At 36.9% G+C, this 25,263-nt stretch overlaps 2 protein-coding genes across 2 annotated transcripts in view; both read left to right on the top strand.

Moving 5' to 3' along the window:
• Positions 1 to 9,949, top strand: part of LOC127639240 (decorin-like) — a 35,442-nt gene extending 25,493 nt beyond the window's left edge. The window contains exons 3-8 of the mRNA XM_052121152.1: positions 1,768 to 1,880; positions 2,966 to 3,179; positions 5,186 to 5,299; positions 5,409 to 5,502; positions 7,625 to 7,763; positions 8,442 to 9,949. Coding sequence (XP_051977112.1) covers positions 1,768 to 1,880; positions 2,966 to 3,179; positions 5,186 to 5,299; positions 5,409 to 5,502; positions 7,625 to 7,763; positions 8,442 to 8,642 — 875 coding nt within the window. The 3' untranslated portion in view covers positions 8,643 to 9,949. The remainder of the gene's footprint in view (positions 1 to 1,767; positions 1,881 to 2,965; positions 3,180 to 5,185; positions 5,300 to 5,408; positions 5,503 to 7,624; positions 7,764 to 8,441) is intronic.
• A 131-nt stretch (positions 9,950 to 10,080) lies between these two features.
• On the top strand, positions 10,081 to 25,213 carry LOC127639242 (lumican-like). Its single transcript, XM_052121155.1, has 5 exons — positions 10,081 to 10,229; positions 11,304 to 11,439; positions 19,840 to 19,898; positions 20,756 to 21,651; positions 24,145 to 25,213. The coding sequence occupies exons 4-5, from the start codon at positions 20,772 to 20,774 to the stop codon at positions 24,297 to 24,299; spliced, it is 1,035 nt and encodes a 344-aa protein (XP_051977115.1). The 5' UTR covers positions 10,081 to 10,229; positions 11,304 to 11,439; positions 19,840 to 19,898; positions 20,756 to 20,771; the 3' UTR covers positions 24,300 to 25,213.
• The last annotated feature ends 50 nt before the right edge of the window (positions 25,214 to 25,263 follow it).

The raw sequence follows: 25,263 nt of genomic DNA, 5'->3' as shown, positions 1-25,263 counted from the left end.
ATCAAGTGCAAGCTGTGTCACACTGTCAATGTCAAAATTAAATTCCGTGAGTTAATCTCTGGCACAAATAGATCGGTCAACTGCCTGCACATTCAGACCTATGGTGTAAGGATTACATAATCCTAATGCTCATCCTTATTCTATATAGTGATGATTCTTTATTTATTTTGACACTATATTGAATGTGTAAGGGCCAGCATTGTCTTTTGAATATTGAAAATTAAAATGTCTTATTTTTTGACACAGCTTATCCAAAAATATTGTCTTTTGCTGTGGTTTAGAAATGAATTAGCTTTTATACAGTTCCTTGGGTGATGTATGTAATAAGACATTGTTTACATTATCTGTTTTTCCCCCTTAGCCACCGTTTAGCCTTGCATCTATGTGAACCTCTACAATTAATCTAGATGGACTTCAAAGACTTTGGTCATTAATCTTACAGTTCAAACACAATCGATTTTTACTCACTGACACCTTAACACTTAGTTTAATAATTTTAAAACATGATTTTACCTATACATAATTAATATTTACATTACATTCATAATGTTAGCCAGAGGGGAACTGGCCCCCACAGTGAGTCTGGTTTCTCCCAAGGTTATTTTTCTCCATTAATCTACATCTTATGGAGTTTTGTGTTCCTTGCCACAGTCGCCTACGGCTTGCTCACTGGGGTTATTAACTCTTTCCCGCCAGCGTTTTAAAAAAAAAAGTTGCCAGCCACCGCCAGGGTTTTTGACGATTTTCGCAAAACTTTAATGGCCCGCAGAATATTTAATTCCATGAATATATGAAGATGCTATATATCAAAATAAAGATCTGAGCCTCTGCTTTTAGGCAAATAAAAAACGATTTTATTTTATCTTCATTTGTTATTTTTAATGCCATTAAGGCATTAAAGGTAGGCTTTGTCAAAAACAACATTTCGGACAAAAAGCTGAGAAAAAGGCATTTCTATCTACATTTTGAGCTACATTCTCAAAACTCCACTTTACGTTTAAGACGATCGCAGTCTGTTTCTTTGATCAAAGAGTTGCGTACTCTTTCAAAACATGCGTGCGGGTCTTTCTTACCGTATTCCACCTAAAACACGGATACCAGGAAAATTCTGTGTTTGGCGGAAGCTTTTTTCATAAAACCGGAAAATTCCGTGTTTGGAAGGGAAAGAGTTAATATAATTATCATTTAATTATTTTTAAACCATTAAAATCAAATTTTGTCTAAATTACACAATGATGATTAATCGACTTTATGGACGTTGCAGTTTTTGTCGTCTGTTAATGCTGATGTTCTGTGAAGCTGCTTTGAAACGATGTGTGTTGTGAAAGGCGCTATACAAATAAAATTGAATTGAATTGAATTGAATTAGCCTTAGAAATGCTTCTATTTTAACACAGAATGGTATCTCATAAAAAGCTTGTGAAGTTTTACGACAGACATGTTTGGCTATACAATTGTTGACTAGAGCTAGTTCAAAACCAAGACCAATGTAGTGCTTGCATTCTTTCTGCCATTTAATCACTCTTTAGGAATGTTCTTAGTTTAGTACCAGAATTTATACTCTAGAAAAGAATGTTGTTGGTGTGAGTTGTGTAGAAGTTAAGCAAAGGTCCATATTCCTATTGCTGATTTGAGCTGAAAATTGGATCTGTTTAAAGTAGAATTTGAGTGTGTTGAATGAAGCCACAAAACAACATACTGTATCAGTTCATATTCCATTTTATCAGTGTTATTTATTTTTACTTCATGTGGTTTTGTGTTTCTCAGGTCTGAAGGCTGTTCCAGAAAAAATCCCACTTGATACCACTCTGTTGGACTTGCAGAACAACAAGATCACGGAGATCAAAGAAAATGACTTCAAAGGCCTGAATAGTCTTCAAGTGAGATATTAAATTCTGCATGATCTGAGAATGATCCAAAGAGCATCTTGTATTTGATTAATGACCTGGAAATAGTATAGAATCTTTAATATTATTCACTTCTAAACCTCCCAGTTCACTACTCATTCCTTATTAGTGGAAGTGACAGCATGATGTTTTTGCTATAATCAGTCATTAGAGAAAATAAAGTTCAAATTTCCATTCAAAATCATTTGTGAACATCATTTCACATACAAACATTCTACACTAGCAGCTATTCTTTCCCCTGAAATAAGAAAAGAATTCCTAGGGGTTTTGTCTGCTAAAACTATGCATTTCAACCACCGTGATTTTAAAAGGCAAAATTAATCTTACATTTTTGGAAACCCTGGAGTAATCCTCAGTTTACAAAGCAGCTCTTAGGGAAACTGATCCAATCATCTATGCATAATTTCTTGAATTCATGTGAAATCCTCTATATTTACAATTGTGCAATCCATTCTCTCCATAAAACTTCTCCACCCTGCTGCATGAGTCTGCGGAATGTGTCAGTCCCAGATTCATAACTGTAATGATAAATATACAGCCTTCCCGTCCAGCACCCTTTGCTCTTTCTTTGTTTCCAAGCTCAACATCCACATGGCGCCTGGATCTGTTAGGCGCCAATGAGAAATGAATGCGAACAGAACAGAAAGTGACAAAACGATGCCAAAAAGCTATTTTAGCCATCCTTATTTAATTATCTCAATGAAAATAAAGATTTTTATTTGCTGGACTGGATTAGAGCTTCACTACAGCTCCAGACACAATCGCTAAATTGTGCTCTAAGTAGCTGGTGAATGTTTTAAGACTGAATGCCAGAGTTGAACTATATGTTATAGCCTCAAAACACCAGAGAAGAAACAGTTTTCGGTTGACCACCTAAAACTGTCTGCATTTGTACAGTGAGAAATCAACAAAGAATTATGCAGTAACTTTATACCATTTGCAGTTAACCTTGTGCCAGTGAACTGCCATACTGTCAATCAATTCTCTAGAATTGTGAAATAAGACTTCTATTCTAACTCTGAGGAAATGGCTAACTTGATTTCTTTTTTTCTGTTTAGACACTCATCCTGGTAAACAATAAGATCACCATCATCCATGCCAAGGCCTTTTCTTCTCTCATCAGCCTGGAGAGACTCTACCTGTCAAAGAATCTCCTAAAGGAAGTTCCTGCCAACATGCCGAAAAGCCTTCAGGAGCTGCGCATTCACGAGAACCAGATTAACAAGATAAAGAAGTCCTCCTTTGCTGGCATGGCCAATGTCATCGTCATGGGTAAGAATATTATTCCCTTGCTGACTAGAGAGTCATCTGTTAGCAGGCTTTTGAAAACATTAAGTTATTGGCTTTGGCTTAGCTTTTTTGGCTTGGATCAACAAGACTACATGGGAAGTCAGCATGTTGTTTCTGGGAGTTGCTATACCCTAGTATCAGCCACATTAAAGGGGCTTTTCCACTGCATGGTACACTCAAATCAACTCTGCTCACTTTTTTGGGGTTTTCCACTGTGGATAGTACCTGGTACCTTTTAGAACCACCTTGGTCGAGGTTCCAAGTGAGCCAAGCCATTACTAAATGTGACGTCAAAATCCTGCAGATCACTGATTGGTCAGAGAGAATCGTCACTACCAGCGTCACTAGATTTCCGACACGTGACATCAGCACACTAGTTTTAAAGTTAGCAACAGCAATAACAGTATCATTTGTTCACTCGACTTTCGAATTGTGTAAAAAGAAATGGCTGTGCGCAAAACAACGTGGTCAATAATCGAGGTGCAGGCGGTCCACTCGTTAGTGATGAGCGAAATGAAAAAGTCTCTCAAGATGTGTCCCAGCTGATGGCTACCGGCTACCACTGGCCCTACCAACAGTGTAGGGAAAAGTAAAAAAATAAAATGCCGAACTGACTACAGAACCATCAAGGAAAAATTGGAAGTGGTTGGACCAAATGGACGCTATCTATACCGGCGAGCAATGGGAGGTAGAGTGCCCTGGACTCAGTCACGATGGAGGCTGGTACATTTTGTTACATTAACTCTATACTCTACTTGAAAGATTCACTTTATTTAGTTAACCAGCTACTGGAAAGCTTGCTTCTAAAACAACCAGGACAATTTAACTGTTACACTTGTGTAAAACCACCATGCAACAACTACTTTATGCAGCACAATGAGCTAGTAGCTAACAGCTAGCGGTCGTGTTATTGTTTTGGTCAGTTCGTGTCATGTTTAAGATGATGTCCCGGCAGTAGAGGCGGCGCAACTATGACAATCATCCTATAAATCTCATCCATGTTGAGGTGGCACTAAACTGCAATGGAAATGCAAGCTCAGAAAAGTAAAGCGAGTAGAGTTGAGGCGAGTCGAACCATAACATGCAGTGGAAAATTGACATATGCTGACTCACTGACAAGCACCATCTCCTATCAGACATTTTGCATCAGTTCCAGCATGTTTACCTTCCCCTGTTGCATGACCTGCAGCACGTTGCGTTAGCAGTGTGGGAGACCTAGGTTTGGATCCTGTATGTAACCAGGAAAGTAATTGCATTTGCATTATCAGTGAAGAGGGCAATTCAGAGGTTGCATTGTTCCCCCTAAAGTTACATTTTTACTCCACTGATGGTTAGGTTTAGGTTTGGGGGTTGGGTTGGGGGGTTCAGTTTATAAAATGTGCATTCCTCTTCACTGTATTACATCCTGTACACCTTTACAACTCACTTTTGGCACCCCTCTGTGGTTTTGTGGATATTACTCCTGGAAAATGAAGCTCAAACATGCCCTTACGCTTAACAACACTTACTGCTTTTGCCACTGGTGGCAGTGTTTAGAATTTCGGTAAACACAGACTTATTTTAGTTTTAAAAAAAAGTCAACCTAGTGTTTCGGATTTTACTGTGAGATCAGTCTGTTTGGGTAGCATGTTTATAAAATGTGAGTTGTTTTAGTGTGCTTTGTGAAGTGCTTTGAACATGAAAGAACCTATGGAACCCATATATTTTAAATGTGTATTTCTGATCAAATGTATTCTTTCAACTTTTAGGAGTACATTATACATATTCAGTAGATAGCCTCAATGCTCACATTGATAGCTTGATATTGATAGCACATTTAGCTTTACACCTAACAGACATGTTTATTTTAAGCATCAAATACCACCAATTCAACAATGGCAAAATTTGCAGGGAAAATATTGCAGTTCACCTATTTATATGGTTATAAAGATTGTATAACATATTAAATGCCATGAACCACTATACATTTTGAGTCTGTCTGTTTCCAGAGCTTGGCTCTAACCCTCTGAGCAGCTCTGGGGTTGATAATGGAGCTTTTGCTGATCTGAAGAGAGTCTCTTACATCCGTATCGCTGACACCAATATCACTTCCATTCCTAAAGGTAAATAATGTAAATAATAGTGGAGTGAGGAGTTTGAAAATTTTTCACTTCAATGTAATGTGACAAACATCAATAATTGTATTGTCTATGTTGTGCCAAAAATTCCCAGGTTTGCCCAGCTCTCTGTTTGAACTTCACTTGGATGGAAACAAGATCACCAAAGTGACCGCAGGCAGTCTGAAGGGCCTCAAGCATCTGTCAAAGTAAATGCATCTCTCTTCTTCATATATTTTTAGTTTGTTGCGCAAAAAAACATTCGGACAATTGATTTTCCTGCATGGCTGCATGCCACACAGACTTGGAGGCAACATGGAATGAGCAACAGTATACAGTATGTGACTCATTTTTCTCTATATAGCTGAAAACTTTAATGCAAACTGACTAGAAGTGAAAGTTCATTATACAGAGAAATTATATTTCAGAATGCATTACATTTTTTTTTATAAAAATTGTAGGTTTGAAACGACTGGCAAAGACTCACGCACCCTGTGAGACCCAAATACAATGAAATCATAGCATGGTTCAGTTTGCGTTGGATGACACTGTGAAATTACATCCCCAATTCCGAAAAGTTGGGACAGTATGAAAAATGCTAATAAAAACAAAAGGGATGATTTGTAAATTATATTCACCCTTTGATAAATTGAAAACACTACAACTACACATTATATGATGTTTTACCTTGAGAATTTTATTGTTTTTTTATTAAATGTAGAGTCATTTTAAATCAGATGTTAAACGTACTTCCAAAAATTTGAGACAGGGGCAATTCAAGACTAATTACAATTTGACGAGTTAAAATAACAAGGTGATGTGAAACCGGAGATGTTATATTGTGTCATAGTATATAAAGAGCCTCCAAATACAGCCTAGTCCTTCAAGAGCAAGGATCTTTCGAAACTTGTCAATTTGCCAACAGATTCTTCAGCAAATAATCCAGCACTTTGAGAACAATGTTCCCCAAATACAAATTGGAAAGATTTTGGGCATTTCACCCTCTGCAGTACACAATTTTGTTAAAAGTTTCAAGAAATCTGGTCAAATCTTGGTGCGTAAAGTGCAAAACAAAAGCCACTTCTGAATATGCGTGATCTCTGATCTCTCAGACATCACTGACTTCAAAAAAATCATTCATCTGTAATGGATATCATAAGCATGGGCTTTGGATAACTTTAGTAAACCTTTGTTAGTCAACACCACTCGCCGCTGCATCCACAGATGCAAGTTAAGATTTTACTCTGGAAAGCAGAAACCCTACATCAACACTGTCCAGAAGCTCTGCTGACTTCTCTGGGCTCGGTCTCATCTTAGATGGAAAGTAGAACAGTGGAACTGTGTTTTTAGGTCCGATGAGAACACATTTCAAATAGTTTTTGAAAAACACAGCCATTGTGTTCTCTGGGCCAAAGAGGAAAAGGGTTATCCAAGCGGTTATCAGGTCCAAAAGCCAGTGTCTGTATGGGCCAGGGGTGTGCCAGTGCCCATGGCATGGGTAACTTGCACATCTGTGAGAACACATTTACATTTACATTTATTCATTTGGCAGACGCTTTTATCCAAAACGACTTACAAATGAGGAAAACATAAGCGAATAATCATAAGGAGACAGTGGTACGAATAGTGCCATATTACAAAGTTTCATTATGCAGACAGATATGTAAAGATTTTGGAGCAACATATACTGCCATCCAGCACCGTCTTTTCCAGGGACGTCCCGGTATTTTCCAGCAGGAAAACTTCAAACCACATACTGCCTGATTACAAATGGATGGCTGTGAAGCAGAGAGTGTGGGTGCTAGATTGGCCTGCCTGCGGTCCTGACCATCTCCAATTGAGAATATGTGGTGCATTATGAATTGCACAATACGGCAACGAAGACCCTGAACAATTGTGCAGCTAAAGACATAATGGATGAATGGAATGAAATTCCACTTTCTAAACTTGTCTTCAGTGCCCAAATGCTTATTAAGTGTTAATAGAAGAAATACTGATGTTACACAGTGGTAAACATTCAACTGTCCCAACTTTTATGGAGTCTTTTTTTTTTTTAAAAAAACTATGAAATTCACAAGGAAAAACATCATATAATGTGTAGTTTTAGTGCTTTCAATATAGCAAAGAGTCAAATCACTCTTTTTTGTTTTTATTAGCATTTTTCATACTGTACCAACTTTTTCAGAAATGGGGTTGTAAAACATTCATATTACAAGGTTTTTCCTCTGTACACCTAGTTCCACAGATTTAATCCCTTATTATAGAATATAGGAAGAGCACAGTGTTTCTTCAAAATGTTGTTTATTGATGTATTTTTCTGTATTTTTGTAGACTGGGTCTAAGCAATAATGAGATCAGTGTGGTGGAGAATGGCTCTCTGGCAAATGTGCCTCACCTGAGGGAACTTCACTTGGAAAATAATGCGTTGACTGCAATCCCACCTGGCCTGCCAGACCACAAATACATTCAGGTGAGGGATCTCACGCAAGCAAACAAGCAAAAACAGATTGAGAGTGTGGCTAGTTGTCACACAAGAAAGATAGGAAGGACTGTATCTCATACCTATACATGTTTTTGTCAAAATTACACAAATGCTTGAGTTCTCTAGAAGTTGTTTTGTTTATTGATTTTAAACACGTAGTTTATATAAAAATACAATTATTTTAGATTTGTATATAACATAAGTAAAATTACAATTTATTTAAATGACTAAGCAAAAAGTTATTAAATAGTTGTTGCATTTTCAATGGGACAAGTTGTCAAAAAAAATTGTTATGTTGTAAATTTTTTAATCAGAAAAAACAATGATACAAATTATATTATATTTAACATTTTTGCTGTTTTGTGACAAAGGGTCAAAATGCATTCAATTAACTATAACTTTTTTCCTGGGCAATAATAGTGGAAATGTTCAATAGCTTTTTTAGTCAAGACTTTTTGCTATGTACCTATACAGAAATTATAACATTTAATTTAATTTAATTTAAGACATATTTACTAGATCTAAAAGTGTGGCATCTAGCCCTGGTCTCCCCTAGATACTCTAGTATTACACATTTACATGTTCCAGTCTCTAAATGTCTTTGAGTTACTGGTCACATCTTGCCTTCCTCTCATGTTTCCATTCTTTGTTATACTATCAATCCAGGTGATCTACCTTCATGCCAACAAGATTGCTGCTGTGGGAACAGAGGACTTCTGCCCTCCTGGCTATAATACAAAGAAGGCCATGTACTCAGGCATTAGTCTGTTTAGTAATCCAGTGCCCTATTGGGAGGTCCAGCCAATCACCTTCCGTTGCGTCTTTGACCGCTCGGCCATACAGCTGGGCAACTACAGGAAAAAATAGATCAACCAATCAGAGGGCTCAATCACTGTTTTCATCCTGTCCTTTCCTGTTTGCCCCTAAACCTTTCAAGCACATAATTTAGTTTGAATGCCATATCTCATTTAACTCAAAATAAACATTGCCAAGATACAGTTTTCCACATTGTACCATTGATACAGACTTTACAGATTTTTATGCAATACTTAAATACATCTAGAAGCAGTAACAGCAAGCAAATAACCAAATGCATTTAAGTAATGTCATAATATCTCTCTGAAAATACATATTGTCTTGCTATAATTGCAGTTTTTGAGCCATGGCCACTTAGAATATCCAATAGCGCACATTGCCCTTAAACATAAACATTTTAAGCCATGTTCTTAAAGAGATAGTTCACCCAAAAATGAAAATTGTGTCATTATTTACTCACCCTAATGAGTTGTTCCAAACTTGCATGTCTTTGTTTCTTCTGTGAAACATTGAAGTAGATATTTGTCAGAATGTGATCTTCAGTCACTATTCACTTTCATTGCATCCTTTTTCCATACAGTGAAAGTGAATGGAGACTGAGGCTAACATTCTGTTTAATGTCTTCTTTTTTGTTCCACAAAAAAAAGAAAAAGGCTGTAAATGATGGCACAATATTCATTTTTGGGTGAACTGACCTTTTAAGCTGCCTGCAGTGCAGGTAGCAAGGAGTTAACACATGTCAACCTGTGCCATTAACAAAAGCTTGTATACTAGAGTGTACTCAGTTATAACTTTCTGTGTAGTGCTAGTGTTCGGATGGGCTGTTAAAAATGAGTGTACACATATTCTTAACATCTTTCTCTTGTAGTTATTTGAAATTGTAGAGTAGTTTTTCTTCCTCCCAGTGACATTTGTGTGTATTGGTTTCCTTGGATCCTGGTTGCCATGTAACATAGTGTAGAGCGCTCTACCCAGGTGAACATAGCTCTTCAAGATGTAGAATAAACTATGTGTTGTCATTTTGATGGAGGCAATTCCCAAAAGCTTATATACATATTTTTCTGTTCAGCTCCTAAATGACTGTGTACTGGCTATGTTACTTGTGAGTGTGTGTGTTTGCACCTTTCATTCTTGTTTTGTGTCCCCTTTTGTTTGTTTTTTTTGTATCAGTCTGAAAGATCGAGGGGAGACGGTGGACATGGACACCTCCTCCGCTTTCATGAGAGTCTTGAATGTCGCTTGTATAGATGCTGTATATAAATGCTGTATAAAAGAACACTATCAACGCTTTGAAGCACAAGCACTTACAGTAGTTTGGACTTTTAATGTATCGGCAATAAAGCTAATCCCTCTCTCTCTCTCTCTCTCTCTCTCTCTTGCTCTCTGTCCAATGAAGGCTCCAACACAGGTTTCTTGAACCAAATAAACAGTTGAATATATCATCACACTTTCTGGGAGCCCTTCACTGTTCACTCAGGTTTCTCACAGGGTGGTTTCGCATGTTTATAAGGGTACACACTTGGTTTAAGGGTGGATGAAATTGAATGATATACCTCATTTAAAAAATGCAGGGCAGACAAGCTTTCTTGGATGGATCCTGCTGTCGCAGAAGACCTTTAAAAGAAGTCAAGAGCGATGGTAAGAATTACACATTTGAGTTTGGTTTAAATCTGAAACATATCTGTAATACAATTTGATCCAAAGCAGCTTACAAATTTGGAACATCATAGTTTGTCAAAAGCCAACCATATGCAGTATCAGACTGCCAAGCTTGACAGATAAGAGCATACAGAAGTTAAGGAATGCCACAAGTAGAAAAAGGAGATAACAGTATTTATATTATTATTATTTTTACCATGTGGTCTAGTTAAGTGCTCATGGAAGTGATCTGACCATCGTTTAGAAGCAATCACTAAGCATTAAATGACATACTATACATTTTACTCATATTACATCTTCATGCTATTAGGAATCCTCTCCAAAATCATTACAAGGAAAAGCCTAAAATTGTTTTACAAAAAGACTTTGTCACATTCATTTGGCCATTTTTATTGTGTTATATTGTGTGTTGTTTTTGCCAAAACCTTATAGAGCAGGTTTTTTTTATGCTGTAGGTAAAAAGATACAGCAAAACCTTTTTTTTATCTCGCTTTTAATTGTGTGGTTACACTTTTAAATATAACTATTATTTTTACGGTGGAAATTGTATGTCTGATTTAAAAAAAAATAGCAGCTTTTAAATATAATACTTTAAATACAATTGTGTGTCTACTTTGGGAGACCACTTCAGACATATTGTGGTTTCAGGGTCAACCACAAAATAGACAAAAGAATTATGAGGGGGGGATCATGATACAGGGATAAACTGTAAGGATGTTATATAAATTGTATTAATTCTTTTTTATATATATAATTTCCTGACTGGATAAGTGGATAAGGCCAATATTGGTTTATGAAATCAGACACTAAAATAAGGCATGGAAATGCAGAAAAGATCTAATAAAAAAATAGTGTGGTTGTGATATTGTATAATGAATAGATTTTTATAGCAATGTATAATAAATAGATTGTTTTTAGTACATTCATTTAATATGGACAGAGTTTAAAGTATTTGCATCTCTCTCTACTCTCTCTTACTCTCTCTTTCTCTCTCTCTCTCTCTCTCTCTCTCTCTCTCTCTCTCTCTCTCTCTCATTCCCCTCTCTCCCCCAGCCTGACTTCTTTGTTCTTTATCTCTGGTGCACCCTTGTGGAATATTTTGTGACTGGTTTAGTCCCCTTATCCAACTCACGCCCACTTTACAGTCCTATAAGCTTTCTTAATGAAACCCCTCCTCTAGGACTCAAAGGTGAAGGATACAGAGTGTAATTGTATATGTGTTTATATATGTATGTATATATGTGTGTATGCCAGTGAGTGCAGTGTATGTGAGTCGGTGGTATATTTAACTTACGTAACAGTGGCATCTTAAATCATCTCTCCGAACAGTAAGTGCAAAAACTAAGATCTTTGCTGCAGAGAAATTAATACTCCAACACACACATACACCGACTTTGTTACTCACACTATTGTTAAGCTTATAGCTGTATTTAGTTTTCCCCCAAGCAACCTCCTGTTACAGAGAATAAAACAGATAATCTGTCCTTTATTATTATTTAATTTAGCATTTAATGCATTACAATTAAAGAAATGTTATGGGTAAATACACATTAATGGAATAGTTGACAAAAAAAAATTAACATTCTATCATAATTTACCCTTATGTTGTTCCAAATCTCATTACAAGTTTTCCTTTGGTTTTTCACATAAGAAAGAAAGTAATATGGGTTTGGAATGACATGAGGGTGAGTAAATGATGACAGGATTTTGAACTGTTCTTTTAAGCTCTATCAACGCCATCAGTGACATGCTGTCAATTACCATAATCATTGCCCATAGACTTCTATTGTAAATGCATAACAGTCAACACATTTTTATTTACAAACTGAGGGATGAATCAACATTATTTCTTGTGGAAATCAACTGCATATTAAAATTTAACCTGTAAATAGTATTGTGAGTTTTCTAAATATTTAACTCAGATTATTAAATTATCACATATTCACAATTGCATCACAGCATAGCACAAGTGACGTTATTCTCAAAATAGCGTGGAAGACATTTATCCTGCACACAGGACCCTGACGAAGCCCTGAGTGTGAGCTTTGATGAGTTTTCCATCTCACGTGCAACAAAAGCATGCTAGTTTTCTCACTGTGACATCTTAATTAGCTTGCTGGAATTATATTAAGTGGATATTCGAAAGTCTCAAGCTTTGCTACCTTACCCAACCTCCATGTGGCACATGTGCTTCCATGTGTGTAAGTGTGTGGATGTGCACAAATAAGAGAGTTTGCCAATGTGAGGCTCAGGGGATAAACTGTGGAACAAGTTAAAAACTGTATCTTTCACATTGTTGAGGTAGCTATGGGTTTGTTGACTTCATGAACATCCAACACTTGACCTTATCTGTCCAAACTTCATCTGAATGCCTCTTGGTATTTAAGAGAGAGATGATATGAGGGATTTTACAGGATGGATGTGTGGTTCTAAAACAGAACTAGTTAAGACATTTTAGAGCTTCTAATTTGCACCCAAAATGTTAAGCTAGACTAAGCTAATTATTGTAAAGACAAATGTTAATGCTAAATAAATATAAAAAATGTAACCAAATTTGTTCAAAATTAGAAAATGTATAGAAGGTTAACTAAATTTTGATGCCTGTATTTAGGGGTGGGTGAATCGATCATAAAGTATATTTCAAATACTGATGTTGAACTGAGAGGATCGATGCTCACATAGGAATATCGACACTTAAGGTTTTTACTCAAATAGTGATTTTATTATTTTTTAGCATGAAAACTATTGCATTTCATAACATTTAAAGTGAAAAAAGAACAATAAGCAAATAGTGATTGCATCTATTTATCCTTCCACTCAACTTTATGCGCAGTAATGTTTAAAGACACATGCAGTTGCAGACAATGCTTAGTTGATATACATTTATTACAAATATATATATACACTGTCGGACAAAGGTTTGGAATAATGTACAGATTTTTCTCTTATGGAAAGAAATTGGTACTTTTATTCACCAGTGGTGTTCAATTGATCACAGTGTATAGTCAGGACATTAATAACATGAAAAATTACTTTTACAATTTGAAAACAATGTTCAGAACTTCTTAAACTACTTCAAAGAGTTCTCATCAAAAAATCCTCCACGTGTAATGACAGGTTTATAGATCTTTGGTATTCTAGCTGTCAGTTTGTCCAGATACTCAAGTGACATTTCACCCCACACTTCCTGTAGCACTTGCTGATGTGTCTGTTTTGTCTGACACTTCTCATGCACCTTACAGTCTATCAGATCCCACAAAACTCAATGGGGTTAAGATCCATAACACTATTTTCCAATGATCTGCTGTCCAATGTCAACGCTGTTTTCTGTGGTCTCAGAATGGTTCACAAATCCAGTAGTCAGTAGGACTTTGGGTTTGGGTCTGTAATTTATGAAAAAATATACAGGCCTTCCGAACATGTTACTGCACATCATGACACCTGCGTTCTGTTACAGTCGTTGCGCTGCATCTAGATTGTATTTTGCACAGGTGTCACAAAGATTTCATGTTCTGAACAAGTTCAGGTTGCAAAGAGGTGACTGTTACAATGCTTAACATTATTCCAGATTGTTCTATAGCAAGCAAATTTTCAGCGTTTGATAAACAGCAATGTTTTTTATGTGCGGAGGGGCCGCTGTCCTTTGTATGTTTCCTGTTATGAATATTGCTACAATGCTTGCATAAAATGCAGCATTTTGTAACATGGTGAACAATACACCGCAGCAGTAGAATATTAGCTCCAGGTGAAAATAAAGTAAATAAAATAATAAAATATATTACTATTGTATGCAAAAAATCCTCAAAGTAATTATAATAATTCTATTTCACATTATAATGACAAACTGGACAACTATAAATAATTACTGTAACAATGGAATTCCAAAATGTTACTGGGTGAAGTAGTTTTGCACACCCTATTCACAAAAACAAAACAAAAAAATTGTAAAAATATTTGTAGGCATATATTGCTTTTTTATCACTGTATTGGTGAAAAACTGGAAAACATGAATTATTCACCTTTATCTAGATTTTTATTTCATAAAAGTTTTTGAACTTACTTGACTACAACAGCTGATAGGATGAATTTAAAATTATGATTTAAAATACATTTTATGTAGTTGTTTTAAGCAAACATTTTCAAAATGGGTCCCCGGGTTGGTTGGTTGCTTGGGAATTGTAAACCCACACCTGGTTAGAGCCAGTTGTACTTTGTCTTTGAAGACTGTAGTGTACACCTTTGTATGAAATCTTCAGGTTTTTCTTGGGCAATATCAAGCATTGTATAGCCTATATTCCCCAAAACAATGATTCACTGATGAGTTTTTAGAGAAAGCGGTTTCGTTTCAGTCACAGACAGCACTAATTCTTATATAAAGTTATTTGATGTTTATTTAAAAGAATTTATTTCAGTAAAACAAATTTATCAAATGTAACATTTGTTAAACGATTGAAAATTATCTGATTAGAAATGAAAAACAAAAACAGGTTTCTGATATGCAGTTTGGGCCTGTAAATAAAAAGGAATATGACTTTTTAATATAATTTCAAATGGCTAAAATGACCCATTTTATCCATAGAAATTGAAAAAGCAACAACTAATCCCAAGTTTTGTTGCAGTTTCTACCAAAGACAAACTCCACTGAGGTCAGCGCCATGTTGTTTGTCACATGACTCATTGTGTCGAAAGTTTACCCTTTACTGACAAAAATAAAATGCAAAAATTTAATTAAATTAATTGATGCGTAATGTTTAGGGAAGCCAAAACACAATTTACATGCATGAGGACACGGGGTCACATTGAGGTTAAGAGATGCACGGTATTGGTAGCCTACTGTGTAAAGGTAATCAGGAGATGGGACCAGTGAGACGGGTAAGGCTCTTTATTTTCTGCCTTTAGTTCAAAACCTTAGCTTCATAAACACTTCAGCTTCACACAAACTTCAGCTTCACAGATGCTGCACTCTTGTCTGGTGTGGCCGTTTATATGCTCCCCCACGCTCACTGGAAATAGAGACATGTGTTAGACATAATTTAGCTCAGATGCAGGCGTCCTTCCCATCTCCCCTCTCCGGACGGCCGCCTGACCCTCGCCCCTGCTACCATATACTGTTATCGGCTATATTGGCCTTGATAACACTTGGTATCGTATAAAAAATAACATATATTTTATCACCTATTCCTACTGTATGGTATTACATTTGAGATTATATTGAAATGTTTATTTTTCATATGAGCGAAGTAGTACGTTATCATACAATTTTGCAATCTCACGTTGTCATGAGACCTTGTTGAAACTGCTGGGAGTCCAGAAGTTTTTTGAGCTCAATGTCTTTCAACTTTGTTCTTCACTTTAAACCTGAGCCACCCTGAAATATTTAGCATGAAAGATCCATTTCAGAGCATATTGGTTTGTTTTCTTTTGTCAGCTCAAAGTCATGAGAGGTTAAATTAGTGAAGTGCTGACATAAACATACAGTATGCACTGACAATGAGAACCATGTGAGACTCTTCTCAGATATAATTAAATGTAAAAGTCTTATGACTCAGCTCTTGCAACAATAACAATTCAGGCACAATAACCATGCAGAAACCAAGCCTTTTCTTGCCCTGGTTGTTATAATTTTTCCACTGAATTTTTTTTTTATTTCAGGCTGATCAAACAGGCATTATTAAAAAGTGACCATGCTAGGATTTAGTGAATACTTACAGTATTGGAGAGGAAAAAATTGTAACGCTGTTGAGAGGAGCAGAAGGGTCAATGATTTTGCATCAAGGCTAAGACTTAATTTTGTTAGGTTTATAAACAGGGTAGTATGAGTAATACATTTGAAGGTTAAGAGCATAAGTTCTGTGCCACTAGCATCATCAAATGGAATCACAAAAATAATGTTGAATTTATTGTTGAAAAATAATGTTGGGCATTGTTGCAATTGTTGCAGTGTTGGGCGGTTGGAGCCACAGTTGTTACACTTTTTGGGGAAGTCAGCCTAAGAATGACTTACTTATTGTAAGTCATTATATTAAGCTGTGATTCGAGAAAGTTCAAAATAGCACAAATAATTTTAATTTACCAAGTTGGATTATTACAGTAAGCTTGTTTACAAATAGTTTTGGCTGTCTTGAAGATGTCCAGGACAGGGATATTTTTTTGGGAAATTCCGAAACTGAATGGAAATGTCTGGTGTTATTAGAAACACAGACAATCGTGGTTCTGGACTTTCCTGTGTGCTGTTCTGAAAACAGAGGAAATACATCCACTGATGTCATACAACTGCAAATTCATGAAGATGAGATGAAAAGAGGAAATTATTCTCAAAGAGAAGTCACTCAAAATATTTCCATAGTGGGAAGATGCTGGACATGCTCATGGAATGGGTTTTGAGAATCTTTCCAATTATTATCAGGATGCTGAGACATTCATTTTCCACTTTGTGTTCCTCAGACAGAGACATCACAGACATGAATGGGAGAGAGAAAACAACTGGTCCACAAATTGTCCTTGTTCAAGTTGGGATGGCAATAATCCGACTTGAGAAACAAACAACAATTCAGCTGCTGAATTGGATGAATTGAAGTAGATATCAAGTGACAATGTAACACGTTTCTGATTGAATAGTTTATCATTGCAAACTCTGTACTGTTTCACATAATATTTTTTTAAAGTATGCAGTATACAGTATATACTGCACTGCAATGATAGTATTCTACTCTAAACATAGCCTCTGTCTCACAAAAATGTGCTTCTGTTAGCAGCTGATGTTGTCAATCACCTTCCAGGAGTAGCATATTTAAATGGTTTGAGGACAACTGTGAATGTTCTCACATACATGTATCAGATACAGCTGCATAGTTCTGCCATCACCTGCCCCTGCTACACAACTTCATTGTCATACATGTCCATCACCCACATGAGCCATTACCGTGTGCCAATACTAAAGACCCGGTGCATGAGTGGAGAGAAAGATATGGAGTGATGACCTCCAGGGGACATTAGAGATGAAAAATGAGTGATAAGTTAATAGGTGAGCGATATTGACAGGCACGGGTGTGTTAGCAGTCAAGTTGATCAAGAGTAATTCAAAACCACCCAATGGCACTGAAGCTATGGCCTAGCAGTTCTGTTCCATGTGGTGCTAATGCAAGTAATAGGAGTTTGAATCTGGCTTATGTCATTTTCCGATTTTGTTCCCCTATATTCGTCCCATCATTCCTGCCAGCTCTCTGCTATCCCTGTCAAATATAGTAGCAAAAATGACAAAAAATAATATCAGAAGAAAAGACCACACAATGACATTACTCATGAAGGCCAATTTTCAGGATATTTATTATTGTTTTGCAAAGATTCAGTTAGCATTTACTTACAAGTATATTGATCACTCAAATATGCTTTGTCATGTTCAGGAGATTGGTGTACTGTATCTATGTGACTATACTTTCTGATTAGTCTTGTAGTTAACTGTAAAATTCCTTTATAAAGCAGAGGAAGCACTCGCAAAATCTGATGTATGCACATTTTGTAGAGTGAGCTATGAAACAGAATTGTGCTAGGATAAGAAAAGTTTGCAGTCATTAATCACACTATGTATTTAGATATAGTATTTATAGCACTAATTAGTGGCGCTTGCTAAATACATTTTAATAGGTAATTATCATTGGGGTTAAGGATTTGAATGCACACCTAAACCTAAGGCCAGAAACATACATTGCAAGTACGCAAACACAGCCTTGAGTGCTTGGCTAACATGTAGTCTGTTTGAACATGCTAATTCTTGCGCTACTGTGGTGGTAACAAACCTCAGAACTCAAGGGGCTGATAGAATTACCTTTAAATGTCTGTGCCATTACACCAGATGTGTTATTTTTCAGGTAAGTTGCTCTAAATAATACATATTGACTCTAACTTACTTGCTCAGCAATGTTATCTTCAACCTGTTGCTCAGTAGTTGACCTTAAAGAGAAAACTCACCTTAGAAGCAGACACCCATATGCCCACTCTAACATCCCTTGTGGCAATGTAGAAAATCAGAAAACTCACACAAATTCAAGCTGAAATATCTAGAAGCCTCTGCGTTAACATAATTTCGTATGTTTCAGGCTTAAGTATTCTAACAGCTTGTCAATTGTCCTGTACTGTTTGTGGTACAGACCTGAATAGTACCTCAAATCATGCAGCTTGTTGAGGAGAGGTGTGATATTATATTTCTAAACAATCACACATATGAGGTTTTTGCCTGGCAAATGATAAAACAGGTGGAAAAAAAATCCTGTAGACCTTAGAACTTGGGGGCTGGCTTATTTGATTTAGGCTTGTAAGTAGCCAAGTAACCACCACCCAGAACACCCTAATATTATGAACTCCTTTTCCACAGTCGGGCCGAATGGCTCTAAGCATGGAGAATAACAGTTCCAGTAGCATTTCCACTTTAGCATGGTTCAGTATGGTTCTATTACATCCTGTCCTGGTTTTCTCAACACAGTTAGCTTACCGTAAACAGGACAGATAAATGTGCTGGTGGAACACCTGTAGTGATGTGTCGACTCTTGATTGGTCACTTGCCCAGTCAGTGCATTCTAATCCTGATTTTACAGCACTACAGTTAAAAAATAAACCATAACCATGCTGATCTGTATAGAATGGTTCATTGTACTGCCGGGCGGTTCTGCAACAAGAATCTCATCTGGTTTCTGTGTACTGCATTCCTAAAAGCCATCATGAGTTATTAAACCTAAACCAATCCCCAGTCAGCACCCTCATACCACGACTCTTCATGGGTTATGGCCCACCATTGTGTATGAGAGCTGCATGCCCAAAGCTTAGAGCTCCATTACCACAGCCAGACAGAAGCCATCTGGCTTTTATTAGGGTAAAGATGAAAGCATGACACACTGTTTGATGATATACAATCTACCAGCTGTTAATAATTGGATACATTCTACAGACATAGAGAGAACTGATGCAAGATAGACAACACAGTTATGTAAGGCTGGTTTGGCCACTACAGTCTTATTTGGTCAATTTTTCCAATTCTTAATTACAGTTGAACGCCCAGTTGTTTAACAGCAGGCAGCTGCCATTGCAAGTAGACAAGTTTTTTTTTAAGTTAATTCCATCATTTAATAAACCCTTATTTTGTTGAGAATATTTATTTTTTATTAGAAATATTTGGCATTGACTCAGACAGAAATATGGTTTGCACTTTGAGGTGTTTGTAGGTTTGTTTGCGTCTTACACAATAGGTAGCTTGTTTTGTGGCATAGTTTGGAACAGATTTGATGGAAAAGTGTGTGCGTGTGTGTGGCAACTACACAGGTATATATATTTTGCAAACCCTCCCTGGTGAGTCCTTGCTCTCTGCTCTATCCTGTCAAGCACTACGTGTCCCAAAATGCTTTGCTGCACCTGAACCTTGTTAGAATCCATATGTCTTGGTTGTCAAGTTGAACTGTTAACAGCTACACTCCAGAACCGCCTGCAACTGTTTTCTAGCAATCTGGGGCGACTAAAGTCTGGCTGAGTGTCTGCCTCTCATTCTCTCTCTCTCTACTCGTCCACCTCTCTCCCTCCCTCCCTTTCTCTTTCTCTCCAGAGCCCTCGGCCACACACACAAGTCTACCTAAAGTCATACAAAGAGAGAAAAGGATAAAGGTAAGGATTATTATTATTATTATTTAGGTTTGTGTAATGATTAGTGAAAGATAATGCTTGCTTTTGTAGTGTTTGGTTAAGATGATCAAATATATGATTGCTGAAGAACCAATTTTGATCATACTCTAAATATTCGTCTTGTAGAGTTTGAGATCTACCTGTATAATCAAGTATGCTTAACCCAAAAGCATCCATTTGAGTTATGAATGATAACATTTAATGATTTAAATAGTGGCATGGAATTTTGTTGCATGAATTTTGATGATGTATCTGAATGGACACATAGAATATGCATTATTCCTGCCATGATATGTCACAATACTTTATTACATAATAACGTACTATTAGCCTGCACATTACACCTGCTAATTTGTAGTCCTCTTAAGTCTGAGCATTGATTACCCAAATGTATAATCTTTGTTAATGGCAAAGTCTAAAAATATTATTTTGCAATTCGCATTCTCAATATCTTCAGCATTGCATACAAAAAGAAAGGAAGGTATGCAGTTAGGTTTGTGTAACTTGAGATTAACTTGGATCTGCACATAAGCAATTTGGATCTAATTTGTTATGGTAGGAAGGACTGTCTGGGCCTATTTGTGCACATGAGGATGAAGTCATCAGTTTCCATTAAAATAATGTATCTGGGTTTTGTTTATGTCTAAGGGGGGACTGTACTAAGTTATGTTATTCTTACAATTTTTTTTCATTTGTTATTGCCTGTGTCTTACTGTATGTAACCATAGAAACTACTCCCTCTTCTCTTCTCTTCTCTTCTCTTCTCTTCTCTTCTCTTCTCTTCTCTTCTCTTCTCTTCTCTTCTCTTCTCGTCTCGTCTCTTCTCTTCTCTTCTCCAGATTTATTTAGACAGCCATGTTTTCCCTGTGCTCTTTCCTGTTGGCTGGACTTGTATGTCAGAGTTTGGGTCAGTATGATTACTATGAAGAATACTACGTCCCCTCCGCACCACTAGAGGCCATATTATCACCCACTTGTGCCCAGGAGTGTGAATGTCCCATCAGCTTTCCCACTGCCATGTTCTGCAATGAACGCAACTTGAAGTTCATCCCCATTGTGCCGAGTGGAATCAAATACCTCTACCTGCAGAACAACTATATTAAGGAGATCAAGGCCGGTGTGTTTGATAATGTCACCGACCTTCGCTGGCTTGTTCTCGATAACAACAACATCACCAGCGACAAAATCCAGGCAGGTACCATTGATAAACTAGGCAGCTTGGAGAAGCTCCTCTTCAGCAACAACAAGTTGACCAAACCCCCCGGCCCTCTTTCCAAGTCTTTGGATGAGTTGAACCTGGTTGGCAACCAGCTGAGCTCATTCCCTACTAACACTTTGTCTGGAATGGAAAACCTAACCACCCTTCACCTGTCCAAGAACAAACTGACCACTGAGAGCATCACAGGTGCCTTCAAAGGCCTAAAGTCCCTTGTTCTGCTGGACATGAGCGAGAACAAGCTGAAGAAGCTTCCGGCAGGAGTTCCACCTTCGCTCTTGATGCTCTATGCTGACAATAATGATATTGACAGCATCCCTAATGGCTACCTGGCCAAACTGCCAGCCCTGCAGTATCTGCGTATCTCCAATAATAAGTTGGCGGACTCTGGAATCGCTGCTGGTGTCTTCAATGTGTCTTCTCTCCTTGACCTCGACCTGTCTTTCAACAAGCTGAAGACCATTCCAGAAATCAACGAAGCTCTTGAGCACCTGTACCTGCAAGCCAATGAGATTAACAGTAAGTTAAGTCTTGCCTTCTTCTGTCAGTCTGCCCTGTTGAAAAGACCTAGACTAAAGTTTTATTTATTACATTTTCTTCAAGAATATTCAATGCAATATGATGGAAATTTGTTATTAAATTGAAACGGATTCATCTTAAAAATAGTCTAAAATATAGTTTTTGAGTGCAAAGGCACTAAATGGATTTTATATCGTACTTTTCATTTTGTAAACAATTAAAAAAAAAAAAATGATTATTATTTTGTAAACAACAACACTACTTTACTGAACATATAATTCCTTCCTCTTTGTTCCTGTTACCCTGACAATGTAAACTGCATGGCCTGAAATTATTTTGTTATCTTTCATGCGTATTTAGAGAGTTTTAAAATGACTGATTTATTGTTTGTGGAGTTTTAGTTAATTTGACTGTACTTCTAGAGATAAATATAAAAGAAAGAAAAAGAAAAAACAAAGGGAAGGAGTTGTTAATCATAAAGATGTGTGCAAGTCCTCTATTGTTTCACATTTGCTTTCTCAAACTTGTTGACAGTCACAACTATCCTAGTAATGTTGATTCAATGTGAAAAAACACATATTTTCAAGTAATTAAAAAAAAAAAAACAGTAAAACCCAAGCACTTTTCTACAGTTATATGTATAACTGTAGAATTTTAAAAAATGAAATGTCTAAGACTGACTTTATTGTTCCTCAACTGGATACTTCTTTACTCGCTGAGCTACCCAGGCCCCCACATATTGTGGTATTTCTATTGGGAAGAAATGAGTCAACACAAATTGTCAGTGGAAGGAATTAGTTACTAATGTAGAAATGTATAGGCAAGACTGATGGCTCTTTGACAATTTGTGTTGACTCATTACTTCCCATTAGAAATACCACAATATGAAATGGATTAGCTGGGTAGCTCAGCGAGTATTGATGCAGACTACCACCCCTGGAGTCACGAGTTTGAATTCTCCTAAGCAACCAAATTGGCCCGGTTGCTAGGGAGGGTAGAGTCACATGGGGTAACCTCCTGGTCTCCTAACCTCCATGGTCTCTATAGTGTGGTTTGCTCTCGGTAGGGTACGTGTTGAGTTGTGCATGGATACCACTGAGAATAGCGTGAAGCGTGGAAATAATGTAAAGTGTACCATCAGCAAAGACAGATTATTCTTTCTACTGTTGAAAAATAAAATCCCACTCAAAATTACTGTATTGTGACTCACAGGGAAAATATATTTACTGTAGAATTCACCTGCCAAAGAAATTTGACCATGATGCTTTACAGATCTACAGCAACATGCTGTATACAGTTTCTACAGTAAGCATTTTTTTCATTATACAGTAATAATGCTGTGAAAACTACATTTGTTACAGTGCACATGAGGATATTGAAACAGTGTTATACCATTCTATAAACCCGTTTCACACATGATCCTTTTGCAGTATGTATGCAGTACGTATTTATTTCAGTGCCCACGTTAACCGGTTAGAGCATTCAGACTGCGTTGCAGGAGCGGTGCAGAAGCAGCAGTGCAGCGATCGTTTCCGCACCGAGTCTATTTTTGCTGTTTAAATGTTTAAAATCGAAATAATGGCGAACAACCGACCCATTGTTGTATTTGTGGTGTACTGAAGCCACGGATGAAAGCATGCTGAAAAGCACTATCATGCGGGCTGCCTCCACACCGTGTGCACACCGCATATGTACTGCAAACGGATCATGTGTGAAATGGGCGTAAGCTGTTCTGTGCTTGATGCACATGAAATGAATTAATCTCGTGCTTTGATTATGTGTGTTATACTGAAAAGCTGTTCTCTGAGTTTGGGTTGGTTAGTGCGCGTCACGCTAATAGTGTTATACCTTAGCACTCCGGATTTATTTCAGTTGCATATTTGCATAATTCCATATATGTATGGCCGTTACAAGTGTGAAAACAAATGTGAAGTAACCTCATGGCACCGGGATTGTGAGTGGGAGGACATTGCAGCATTTATGGAAGGAGCACAAAGCTGATGCCACTGACACCTCTGCTGGTAACACACAGACACAACACACTGTCTTCCTTCATAATAAAAGACTTGATAATATAATTAGCCCTATTATTCAATGTGCGTAAGTGTTGTGTGCATGCTTGTTGGTTTGAAGTCAAAAGCAGAGAATAACCATATGATTTCAGTTCTCATGTAAATGCTGTTTTCTTGCATTGTCACATTTTTGAATAGGCTGATTTTTGATAGTTATCAGTGTATTGGTGTGCATGTAAACACTCAATGTCAATGAAAGTGAATGGTGACCAAGGACAGAGCAGCTTTGATATTCTGCTTAGTTTCTCCACTGGGGTTCCATGTAAGAAAGAAATCATATGGGTTTTGAACTGTGAGAGTAAATTAAGCCAGATTTTCATTTTTGGCATCAACTCTCCCTTTCAGAAAACAGATCTAGATTGTTTTGAGATGTAATTCCTTGTTAAGTCATTTTGATTGTGCTCCTTCTCTCATGTTTCAGAGTTTGACCTATCAAACATCTGCAAGTTCAGCTCTCCTGTCAACTACTCCAGGCTGAGGACCCTGCGCCTGGATGGGAACAACCTCACGCACAGCAGTATGCCAGATGACACTTCCAACTGCCTACGCCAGGCCTCAGAGATCATCTTTGATTAGAGTTTAGAGCTGATAAGCTGCCAAAGCATTCTTTAGCACATCAAACAAAATAAGGTTATTGCATTTATATATGCTGACTGATATCTACACGCCCTTCATGACCCTGGTTATTTGCAGACTTATTACAACATTTACTCTCTAAAATGTTGATTTGTTTTTATTATTAAAAATAGGCAGCAATATTTAGGAATCTTGAAAATCCGGCACATAATATATCATTGTCTTGTATGATACTGTATGAAGAATAGTACCTGAATAATGAGAGGAACATTTGTTGTTCATAACAGTCCATGAGACATTTAAGCACATGCTTAGATATTCTGATCTAGAGAGAACCTTTTTTGTGCATAAAAGAGGTGAATTAAATCAAAACATATAGCTTCCATCTAAATGAGTTTGTGCAAGATCATCTAAATTCATCTGTGCATGTTAAACACCTTAATCACTCAAAATGTTTTACAAAATGCTATTGCTGTACTCATTTTAATGATAAGCCTGCTGGGAAGGAAATTAGATTGTTTAATATATTGTTTAAATATATTTCCTCAAACTGTCTAAAAAATTAGAAAATGCTATTTTGAAGGCTATCTTGAATTCAACTGAAATTGAAGTTATTTTCATAGTTCCAATGATGCATAATTAAAATATGGCTGGACTGAGAGTATATATAAAGACTTGCAGTGACGAAATGTTGTATTAACAGCAATAGTAACTATAACTATCAGCAGCTTGAATTTCTTAACACTGCCAACATTTATACAATATTATATCTGCATGCAGTTCATCTTACCCTGTGTAACAGTAATAGCTTTCAGTTCTATGGCAACAGCATTGGACATTTTTTATGTATGCAATATACCATTTCACATCATCAGAATGTCATTCAACTTATTAAAGTCACATGACTACAGTAACTTTGGCAGACTGTTATGTAAAAGTTGTAAGTTCCCTTATTTATTTATTT

This window comes from Xyrauchen texanus, chromosome 47, assembly GCF_025860055.1.
Source record: "Xyrauchen texanus isolate HMW12.3.18 chromosome 47, RBS_HiC_50CHRs, whole genome shotgun sequence".
NCBI lineage: Eukaryota > Metazoa > Chordata > Actinopteri > Cypriniformes > Catostomidae > Xyrauchen > Xyrauchen texanus.
This window is presented reverse-complemented; position numbering and strand designations above follow the sequence as displayed.

Bases quoted from the DNA above. Each gene is read 5' to 3' on its own strand.
- LOC127639242 (XM_052121155.1), top strand. From the start codon at position 20,772: ATGTTTTCCCTGTGCTCTTTCCTGTTGGCTGGACTTGTATGTCAGAGT. The intron at 21,652-24,144 runs GTAAGTTAAGTC...CTCATGTTTCAG, and splicing joins GCAAGCCAATGAGATTAACA to AGTTTGACCTATCAAACATC.